This window comes from Carica papaya, chromosome 2, assembly GCF_054855325.1.
Source record: "Carica papaya isolate Zhongbai chromosome 2, ASM5485532v1, whole genome shotgun sequence".
In the NCBI taxonomy this organism is placed as follows: domain Eukaryota; kingdom Viridiplantae; phylum Streptophyta; class Magnoliopsida; order Brassicales; family Caricaceae; genus Carica; species Carica papaya.
The window spans coordinates 17238764-17250028 of NC_142310.1; the positions used below are offsets into that span (position 1 = coordinate 17238764).

At 35.4% G+C, this 11265-nt stretch overlaps 1 protein-coding gene across 2 annotated transcripts; it reads right to left on the bottom strand.

The window, feature by feature from the left end:
- Positions 1-120: 120 nt before the first annotated feature.
- On the bottom strand, positions 121-7778 carry GAPCP-2 (glyceraldehyde-3-phosphate dehydrogenase of plastid 2). 2 transcript variants are annotated; one of them, XM_022045736.2, is made up of 14 exons: positions 7542-7778; positions 6337-6419; positions 6145-6212; positions 6005-6043; positions 4744-4844; positions 2881-2993; positions 2632-2731; positions 2348-2494; positions 2076-2136; positions 1896-1993; positions 1665-1807; positions 1401-1484; positions 892-981; positions 121-426 (listed from the first exon to the last, which is right to left on the bottom strand). In XM_022045736.2, exons 1-14 carry the CDS (start codon positions 7644-7646, stop codon positions 372-374), a joined length of 1287 nt encoding a protein of 428 aa, XP_021901428.1. In that variant the 5' UTR covers positions 7647-7778; the 3' UTR covers positions 121-371. The 2 variants fall into 2 exon arrangements, with proteins under 2 accessions (XP_021901428.1, XP_088069570.1); XM_088213444.1 differs by lacking the exon at positions 6337-6419 and having other exon boundaries at positions 7542-7775.
- Between the last annotated feature and the right edge of the window lie 3487 nt (positions 7779-11265).

Here is an 11265-nt window from a genome sequence, read left to right on the forward strand (position 1 = left end):
CATTGTGAGACTTATTAGAATCTCCCTATTCACCTCTCTTTTTTTGGGAGTTTGTATGGAATTAAAGTCTGTTGTAAACTTCTAAAAGTAATTCCTTTATGCATGATGAAAAAAACATAATTAAAATTCAATTAAAATTAGATATATAGATAGAAGTTTCTTTAGCATCCAAATTGAATTGCTTTGGATCACAAAAATATTCAGAGACTTGGTTTATTTTAATAAGTAGCATCACTTGATGTCCAAATTCACACTGATAAAAACAGAAGATTTTCAGTAATAAACTAATAAAACTAATATCTCAACTTAATAATGGTATGGAGTGCAAAATTTTCATAATCACCAGCATTGCCAGAAAAACCTCTTGCCATTTACTGATTGGCTGCCACCAATGCCATATGCTCTATCAGGTCAAGCACGCGGTTGCTACAAAGAGAGTACCAAAAAAAAAAAAAAAAGGAACCCAACACCTTGTTAAAACCAATTACAATGTAATGTGGCAAAAAGTAACAATAATAATATCGATGTATGATTTGATATTATGCAATTCTGGATTTTTCAAGATCCAATGCATGTAGTTTAGTTTTTACAATTTCAGTTAACACCATAGCTAGAACACAAACATTCTAGATTTTAAAAAAAATTTAATACATGGAGAGCTCATATACATCGTTATAATTATCAGTCAAGTAATATAACAATGCAACTAAGAATACTGAAACTACTAAAAATAAACTTAAGTAAATGAAATCTGAAGGAACCCAAACCATAAAGTATCAACAAGTACTTTGCCTTAACAATAATGAAAACAAATTGTCTTATGATATGGATAATAAGGGTATAATAGTTGGTTTTTCCTGTTGGCGGCAAGAGAAGGGGGAGGAACTATACCTGTAACCCCATTCATTGTCATACCACGAAACAAGCTTCATAAAGGAATCACTCAGTCCTATACCAGCCAAAGCATCAAATATACTTGACCTGAAATGACAAAGCCCATCAGTACTATAACAACCATTTGGGAGTTCAAAATGTCCATAAAAACTCTGGAATTGGCAATCCAATCCGAATCAAATCTCAGAAGCTATTTTTCACATTATGGGATATGCTCTCTGTGATAGGTTCTTGGTCTTTTTATCTAAGCATACTTTAAACAAAATGACCACTCTTTTCCACAACCAACATTTTTCAATGAATGAAACCATGAAAAACATGTACACATATTTGCTTGCTTTGTTAATTGTTTATGTATTTACAAGCAGGCACAGGCCTGTGGAAGTAATTATATCAATGCTAAGAAATGGAAAAACATCTGTTGAAGAGAGATGGCGGAAACACAGATTAGATAGATAGATAGATAGATAGAGAGAGAGAGAGAGAAGAGAGAGAAAGCATTATACCTTGAATCACCCATAAAATCGTTAGAGACAACATGCTCATCTGTGTATCCAAGAATGCCCTTGAGTGGCCCCTCTGAAGCATACCTATTTTTTGAAATTGAAGAATGTTTTTAGAATCACAAAGAACTATGTTAAGATAAAAATCCTTGCGAAAAATACTGAGGAAGCAGACAAAAATCTACCCCAACCCCACCAGAATAAATTAGTAAATAAATGATCTATCAATGCAAATTGTGTATTAAAGCAGAAAATTAGACAACATACTTTATGGCTGCTTTAACATCTTCATAGGATGCACTTTTATCAAGTCGACAAGTTAAGTCCACAACAGATACATTAGGTGTCGGGACACGGAATGCCATTCCAGTCAGTTTTCCATTGAGTTCTGGAAGAACCTTTCCAACAGCCTACATTAAAAAAAAGAGACCTGAGATCTCATTCCTCCGGTAATTCTTTAAATTTCTCCTAAGTCTGAACAAGTCTATTCTTGAATACCTTAGCAGCACCAGTTGAACTAGGAATGATGTTTTGACCAGCTCCACGGCCCCCTCTCCAATCCTTCATTGATGGGCCATCCACAGTCTTTTGTGTTGCTGAAGATTAGAAGAGGATAACTTTTACCACAAAGCCCATTGATAAACCCATGACTTAAAGGAAAGCCACAGAGACAGATACCTGTAGTTGCATGTACAGTTGTCATTAGCCCTTCCACGATGCCAAATTCTTCGTGCACCACCTACCAGCAGAAGAAATATTAAAAAATTAATCCACATAAGATCACAGTACAACAAGTATCCCATAACTTCAGCTTTTACCAGACACAATTTACATATCAAATAATAAGCCCTTTTTTATGATACTACCAAATATATGTATACATATATATTTTTTTTTGAAAGAAATATGTATACATATATATAACTTGGAATCAATGGCTGTGTTTCAACCTTGGCAAGAGGAGCGAGACAATTTGTGGTACAGCTTGCATTAGAAACAATGTCCATGTTTGGCTTGTATGTCTTCTCATTCACTCCAACCACAAACATGGGTGCATCAGCTGAAGGAGCTGATATTACCACTTTCTTGGCACCACCCTACAAAACTTAAAAGAAAGGTCAATCAGAGGCATTGTGAGCACGTAGATAAACGCAATTTCATGGGCATGTGCATGTCAAGATGTTCGAGGGGCAAGATTGGGAAACAGAAAACCAGAACTTGAGTACAAACTGACCTTCAAATGTGCTGAAGCCTTTCCCAATGTTGTGAAAACCCCAGAAGATTCGACAACATACTCAGCCCCAAGATCACCCCAAGCGATTTCTACTGGGTCCCTTGGTAAATGACAATCAAGTTTAGACACTTTATTAAAACATATCTCTAACTCCCAAGATATTTGTTCGAGTAGAAGCAATTGTAGCAAGTATGTCATAGACTACCTATGGAAGTATACAGGCAAATAGAAACTATCAATTTGCAATACCTCTTGCAAACTACTTTAATATGTTTCCCATTGATCTCTAAGGTAGAATCATCCACAACCCTGATGGTTCCCTTAAAAACTCCATGGGTAGAATCGTACTTGAACATATAAGCCTGCACAAGAATGGAAACATTGAATTACAACCATTCCTTCATACCCTGGGGCCTAAAACAACTATAACATCATCAAATAAATTTTTTCTTTTTGGAAATGAACATCGTCAAATGAGATGAACAAATAACGTACAATCAATCAGACTCTTAAGCTAATCCTATTGTGTACCCACTCTCCTATTCCATGCACAAACTCCAAGAGACAAGAATGTTCATTTAAAAAAAAAAGATTAGGAAAAGCCATGCAAAATTTCCAAAAAGTACAAATCTGAATATTTAGAAAAAGGGTGGATGTGAGAACCTTCACATCAAGTTTGATGGTAAACAAAATAACGTGTTCAAATCATCATTTTTTTAGCCCAGATTGGCATCCATAATGACTGCTTGAACTCGTACTACAAAACCCACATAGGGGATTTCATGCCACAGAAAAAAGAGATGCCGCCAGCATGTCAATCCTCTTTGACAATACACATTGATGATGTTTAGTTAAATTTTCTAAATAAATTTGGACTTGCATTTCTATCAAATTTGTATTTGTAATGGCATGGGTAAGATTGGGCATTTATCGGGTTAGACAATTTTTAAGGGTTAAGTTCTCTTAATATTCTTTCTACGCTGTGTTTGATTCACTTCTATTTTGCTCCTAATAAACCTCTAGTTCCAATTTCACATTAGTCGTAACATGCATAAATTAGAACATAATTCATTATGTATAAGTTAACACAACCATAGACTGAATTCCTTGATGTTAGAAATTCATTGGCATTGAGAAGTATGGATTGAGTGTATACTATTAAAAAATTGAAGGGATGGTGGAGTACCTAAGAAAGCAAATTCCGTACAAGCATGGAGAATAGTACAAACATGGAGAGCAAGAACAAATTCATTGTCTACCCTTAATCAAGACTAACATAAGAACGTTTTTTTATAGAAAAACAAATATCATTAAGATGAGAACAAAATAAAAAGAAACATGGAGAATAAGACATCCTCCTCGAACTTTCTGTTAGCAAGTTTGACATGTTACACTACAATCATGTTCTTATTCTAATTACAACTAGAAGTTGACTAGAACCTAAATGGAAAATGAACAAAACAAAACCTTCGCATTTCCTATTCTAATAAGATTACAATTAAATTGTAGTCGTAAATAACTATAATTTCTCCAAAAAGAGTACAACTATTAAGAGAATTTAGAGAAGTTAATGCTTAATGATTGTATGATGCCACTAAATTCCACCCTAGTTATTGTAGTGCATAGAGATCGAAATATGAGGCTTACTTTCTTTTCTACCCAAAAAACTATTAAACTTAGACCTTAAATCCTTGGATGTGATGTCAAGAAACCCATCAAACCTCTAATTTCAAGTTTTAACTCGTCCTCCATCAATTACTACCAGAGCCAAAATTATTTACTGTTAGTATCAAGTTCCCACAACTAAACCTATCAACCATATACAATTTTTCCCATTTTCCATTTACAGCATAAGAACTACAGCGGAAGATATCCGGACGGTTACAATACATAGTCATGTACACGTTCTACTTACACTTCATATCTCAGTTGCAGTTTTGCCTGTTAATAGAAAACGGGAAAAACGAGCTTTGGCAACACCAGTTAGAAAGTAGACAATAAATCTTGTGTTACCATGATAACTGACTGTTGACATGCAATAACTTCTTAGATAATACAACATGGCTTCATATCCAGCATACAAATGAGAAGGTAAGAATTTGACATCCTCACCATGTACTTAGCATCAATGAAAGGATCATTGACTGCCACAACATCGATATCATCTCTGGATGTTGCAACTCGTAAAACTAATCTTCCTATTCGGCCAAAACCTGCACAAGTACAGTATTATAGGTGTTCTTGTAAAGAAAATAAAACATAAGATATGCATTTTAGGGTTGAGAAAAGAAAAAAGAGATCAACTTGGTTTTTCATAATTAAGGAAACATAGCACCCACGGCCTTTTCTAAATTCCTGAGCTTCATCCTACATGCCATAAAGATCCAGACTGGCAATGGCAAAAGCATGTTATATGTGCCAAAAGGAGAATGAATCCCAGGTCACCTAATTCTATGATATCCTAAATGAAGAAGGCTTTGGAGTCCGTATAAAATTGATGAATCTTAACTAGGTGGTTAGTAGTTCAGTAAGTAGGAACGTTTTTGCTGTACTTCCTCTGGAAACCTGCTGAGTTAGTTGATTTCATATATCCTTTGACTTTCAATCTTATGTAACTTGTATATAGAGCCAAGATACCCTTGGTGGCTTTTATGAATTAATTATCTTTTAGTTCTCAAAAACGAAAAAGTAAAGTCCACATTGAAGAATTAGCCTCTTGCCCCGCAAAAGCAGGAAATTGAACAGCTGACCACATTCTAATAAAATCGTCTATCAAACAGTGTAATAATAGAGTTTCAAATTTTCATATCAAAAAAGTATAGAACTGTCATCCACCAATGGAATTGTTCATCATCTGCATACTTGAACACAATCCAACCAACCTCTGGAATCAGTTGAAGTGGGCAAAAGACACGCACTATAATGCATTAAACATGGCAGCCTTCTCAACAGTGCTCCAGGTTCATTTCAACGCTGAAGACTCTCTTTCTTGATGCTGTAAACAACATTTAGTTGGAGGCACTTCCACTAAGATGTAACCTTCTGGGATTTTCAAGCACAGATTTTATTCAGAGCAAACATTTCCCTTGTTTTCGTTTGTTGTAACTCATCCCCAAGTAGTTACTAAAATGGTTAAAATAAAGCCCCAACCCTAGATAGCAAACACCAAAAGGGGCAATAAATAGACAGGAATCATCCATCAACAGCCGACTTAAATCATAACATCAATAAGTCAGTCATGAAGAGGGAAATTCAGCCAAAGGATTTTAGAAACATTTGATTAACACTTCAAAAAGAGTTAGGTATATTACAAACATATCTTCATTCAATGATGTGTAAACCAGTGCGCAACGGCATTTGATGGTAATCATACCATTAATTCCAATCTTTGTCTTTCCACTGCTCCGCGATTCTAAACAATGAGAAACAAATAATACCCACAAATCAGCACAAAACACTAAATCGACAATAACAAAAGTTTAGTACACGTCAAGATCAGGAACCGATTCTTACTCTGCACTATGGGAGGCATCTCAGTAGCAGTAGCCTTGATGGGTTTGATATTCCTAGAGCTGCATTCCCTGAAATATTCCCCAACATATTTCAGAATTAATTAGGATCTTACCAAAAAAAGCGTGCAAAAGTTAGAAAAGTAAATAAATAATCAAACATTCATATAAAAGAATTGCATAACGGTCACTCAACTTTAAAGAAGACGACCCGGTTCTAAGTGCTGCACCCACAATGCTGGACGAGTTCAGATTGCCACTAAAACCAAGGTGTGGAACCTGGTATTTAAAGAATGAGGGAGATTAAATACTAATAAACTCCCAAACAGAAAATATTTAAAATAAGCTCTCATCTCCTTTATGAAATCCAAATCCTACTAAAATCATTGTTCTTTACATAAAACTACCTTGTGCTCGAGTGCAATTGAATGATATGTTATAGAGGTTGCTTGAGCTGCATTTATTTTTCTTTTTAAATTACACTTCAAGTTTAACGCTATAGAACAAAGCCAAGAGAAGTTAAGAAGCCCTAAAAATGAGAAAATAATTCCAGCATCGATAATATTCAAGCGAATTAGATTTTGCCCTTGGAAACATGAAAAAATAAATAAATAAAAAAGCAAGCACCCAATTCAAACAAAACACAATATGAAATGTAAAAGCAAAAAGAAAAACGTAAAACGTGAGAATCTAATTACTTTCTGAGCTCATTTACTCAGTATACAAACATAAGGTAACAGAATCAAATCCAACAAACATAAGGTAACAGAATCAAATCCAACAAACATGAAAATTACACAAAAAATCTAACAAACTTGTAAATTAAAAAAAAATCCTGATATTATTATTAATAGAAATTTAATCGCAAGACTCTCTTTAGTTTCCTCTAGAAGGCTGAAAGATGGAAAAACCTAATAAGTAATATAAGAAAATAAAAATTTGAAAACAAAACAATAAACGAAACTGAAATGTATTTACATCGTAAGCATTTCATGCACTAAGCTCGTTGAAGCAGAAATTTCCAATTCTCATTGAAAAGAAAATAAACAGAAGTGAAACCAAAAGGCCAAAATTATTATTAAAAATAAGAGGCAGATAATTCGGGAGCTTTAAATCAGGGAAAGCAAATCAAAGTCCTAACAGGCAAAGGAAACCATTTTACCATCTAAAGCTCCCTGGAGCTCAGTTTTCCAATTTTCTGAAAAAAAAAAAGAAAGAAAAGTAGAAAAAAAAAAACCAACCGAAAAATAGAAACCGAATGTTAAGAGTAAGAAATTAAAACGAAAACAGAGAAACAAACAACAGGCGGCAAAAATAGAAAAGAGAGAAGACGAAAGACGCAATTACAGATCAAGAGCTGAAAGTGAAAACAATAAAGAAGACGATGATGATGAGAGGAACCTTGGAAGGATCGGCAGAGGAGGAGGAGAAGGAGGAGCATTCGACTCTGGTGGATTGGATCAGAGAAGCGGAAGTCGTAGATCGGAAGAGAGACGAAAAGGCCATTGTTGTCCGTCAAAAACCCTAGAGAAGGAGCGAGGGTCGTGATGTTATTTCGGTGAGGCCTTTGAGACGCAGGCAAAGGCCAAGAAAATGAAAATACCAATGGTGGTTTGATGTGTATTTTTAAAAGCAAAAAGGGAGCGGAGTTTCTTATAAAACAGACAGCTTCTCTTCCTCTCTTTTCTGTGGGTAGTTTCCGGTGGATGTGATCTCATATTTATTTCTTGCGATTCTCCTCTAATTTTGCCACGTGGAAAAAATAAGGTAAACATAAAACATTTATAGTTTAGACTAGAAATTAAAAATAAAAATAAATGTAGTTACTGCAATTATTTAAATAAAATAAATTAATTATGTTTATCAAAATTGATATTTATTTATTATAAGTTTTGAGAACAAAATATGAAAAAAAGATTTTAAATATCAAATATAAGGGAATAAATTTAATCTAAATTTAAATTTATGTTAAAAGAAAAATTAGGATTTATAATAAATAATAACAATAGGAATATATGCTAGGGAGTACGGTAACATGAATGAGGACGCTGATAGCATATAATTTCGGGACAAGAACTGTAGAAAGGGTAGGTGGTGTTGTCAGATGGCGAAACTAGTAAAAGGAAGGGTAGAGTGAGCCCTTTGAACGTGTTAGGTTTTTCTTTGCCACTTTTAGATTCAGCCGACCCTACGTCTTGCCTTTTCAGTTTTCAGATTTCCCCTTGTTTCCTATTTCAAAAAAAATATATGTATATATATATTATTTTGCTCAATTTTTTAAAACAGACAAAAAAAAAAGTAAATACATATATTTTTTTAAAATTTATATATATTATATATTTAATTAAAAATTTTATAAATGTTTACTTATATTGCATAAAATATATCATTAAATATTTATAACATTACTTATAATATCCTAAATTAATTTTAAAATATTTAAAATTAATATATAAAATATAATTTTTAAATTTATAAATTTTTATTTAATGTAAAAAATTAAGAAAAATAGGTGGAGTATAAAATTAAAAATAATTTTGGGAAAAATGGGTGAAATTTTGGATTCTTTGGGTATTTTTGAAAGAAAAATAAAAAATTATGAGTCAAAACGTAATTTAGAAAAAATGTATCACGTAGGACCACTCAGTCAGCAGTCCCGATGAACCGGAGCACGCCGCGTGGTAAGGCACGTTGACGCAGTACCACGCAGGAGGCCACGCAATCCGCGTGTCTGTAGTCGGATGGTTCGGATTTGTTCCCGTGCGATCAGACGATCCGGACTCGTTCCCTCCTCAAGCGCGATGAACGGTACAGATTAGTTCCATCTTTAAACGCGATCATATAGTCCAGATCAAATTGCGATGAATGGTTCAGATTCATTTCTTATTTAAACGTGATCGGACGGTCCAAATCAAACGCGATAGACGGCACATATTAAAAAGAGACGGATATAAATACATCACTTCACACCAAACCCTAACCCTAGCCGCCAACCCTCCCTCCCCTACCAGATAAGAAGAATCGGTCACCAGGAAAGGAGCCGATCACCGCCCGTTGCCACACTGGAGCCACATATGACTGTCAAAAAAGATAAAAAAATTCTCTCAATCGCTCGAAATTTGATTTTGAACAACCCCATAGCTAAATCGGAGCAAAAGGACTGGCAAATGAGCCGAAAACTGCGGGTAAAATCCAGCGACACCACTGCAGAAAAAATAAAAAATCACCTTTGATGAGGCCTTTCCCGATTCCCGTTTCGTGCAATTTTTTTACCATTTCATTCACCATTTTTTTTTCCACAAGTTGACTGAAGAGAAGCACCCAACAACAAAGGTGAGCCGGCGGAGCTGCCGCACCGAAAATCTTCGCTGCCAGTAAGCTTCTGTTTTTTGACTTTTTTTTGCCAAGACCCCTTAACGTATTTTTTCGCAGGGATGAATACAAAACTGACCAAAATTGGCCAAAACTGATTGAAAATAGCCAGCCCGAGGCAAACTACCACCTCAGGCGGCGGAGCCGTCGTCGGAGCACGACGACGCCACCATGCTGGAGTCTTAAAATATGCTAGAAAGGATTTCTAACACCGATTTTGGGTTTTTTAGCGTATTTCTAGGTACTTCAGGCGTGTTTTAATCTCCAGAAAAAAATTTACGGAACCGAGAGACCGCCAGTAGGCGCAACTGAATAGGGTTTTTAGATTTTCTAGATCAGTTCATCATTGTATTTACCGATGATATCATGGTCTATTCAAAAAGTAGAGAGAAGTACGTTTACCATCTGACTTAGGTTTTGCAAGTTCTTAGAGAAAAAAAGTTGTATGCAAAGCTAAGCAAATGTGGGTTATGACTCGAGCAAACTACCTTCCTATGACATATCATATCAAGGGATAGAGTGTCAGTGAACTCCGAAAAAGTTGAGGCAGTGCTCGGCTAAGAAAAATTAACTTTGGTCAAGGAGATTCGTAGCATTCTAGGAATGACAGGTTATTACCCCAGGTTTGTGGAATAATTTTCTAGTTTAGCTGTTCTTTTGACTCGGCTCTAAAAGAAGAACGTCAAGTTCGAATGGAACAAGGACTGTGAAAGGAGTTTTTCAAAATTAAAGAAGCGGTTGACTACCTCACTTGTGTTGGCCTTGCCGAGCGGAACAGGTGGATATATAGTTTATAGTGATGCCTCCTACCTGGGGTTGGGTTGTATTCTGATGTAACATGGAAAGGTCATAGCCTATGGGTTCAGGCAATTGAAGAGTCATGAGAAAAACTACCTCACCCATGACTTAGAATTTGTCACAATTATCCATTCCTTGAAGACTTGACGTCATTACTTGTATAGGGAGACCTTTCATATCTATATTGACCATAAGAGCTTGAAATATATATTCACTTAAAAGGATCTCAGCATGAGTCGTAGAAGATGGATAGAACTCTTCAAGGAATACCATTGTAACATCTTGTATCACCCGGGTAAGGACAACATGGTAGCCAACGCACTCAGCAGAAAAAGCGTTGGTATATTAGCTCACATAATAGTTTCAGAATGCAGGGCAATAGGGGCCACACAACAAGTACAACTTCAGGATCTGAAGAGAGTCACATGTTTGTGTCATTTGACTGTTCAACCTGTGTTGATCCAGAGAATAAAAGAAGCCAAATCCACGGATTCCACCCTAGTAGCCCTCAAGAAAGATATAGAATATAGAGTTAATTCAAAATTTCGAGTCTCCGCTGATGGGTTGCTTAGATTTCAGGACAATGTATGTATTCAATATTACGGTGAGCTAAAAATGGACATCACGATAAAGGCCCATAACTCAAAGTTTGTAATACATCTTGGAAGCACTAAGATATATCAAAATATGCGATCCCAATTTTAGTAGAACGAGATGAAAAGAGATGTAGTCAACTTTATTTTTAAGTGTTTGGTATCTCAGCAAATCAAGGCAGGACATCAACACCCATGCAGACTACTTCAGCCATTACCAATATCGATATGGAAGTGGGAACATATCACAATAAATTTCGTAACAGGATTGCCTAAGTCACGCTTGACACATGATGGCATTTGGGTAATTGTTGACCAACTCACCAAGTCTTCCCACTTCTTAGCTATCAGGATGACCGATC

What these genes read in the sequence shown, in the direction of transcription:
- GAPCP-2 (XM_022045736.2), bottom strand. Translation starts at nt 7,646, where the DNA reads ATGGCCTTTTCGTCTCTCTTCCGATCTACGACTTCCGCTTCTCTGATC. An exon ending in GACAAAGATTGGAATTAATG is followed by an intron (nt 4,845 to 6,004) that starts GTATGATTACCA and finishes GTACTTGTGCAG; the next exon opens with GTTTTGGCCGAATAGGAAGA. An exon ending in AGGCTTCAGCACATTTGAAG is followed by an intron (nt 2,495 to 2,631) that starts GTCAGTTTGTAC and finishes TAAGTTTTGTAG; the next exon opens with GGTGGTGCCAAGAAAGTGGT.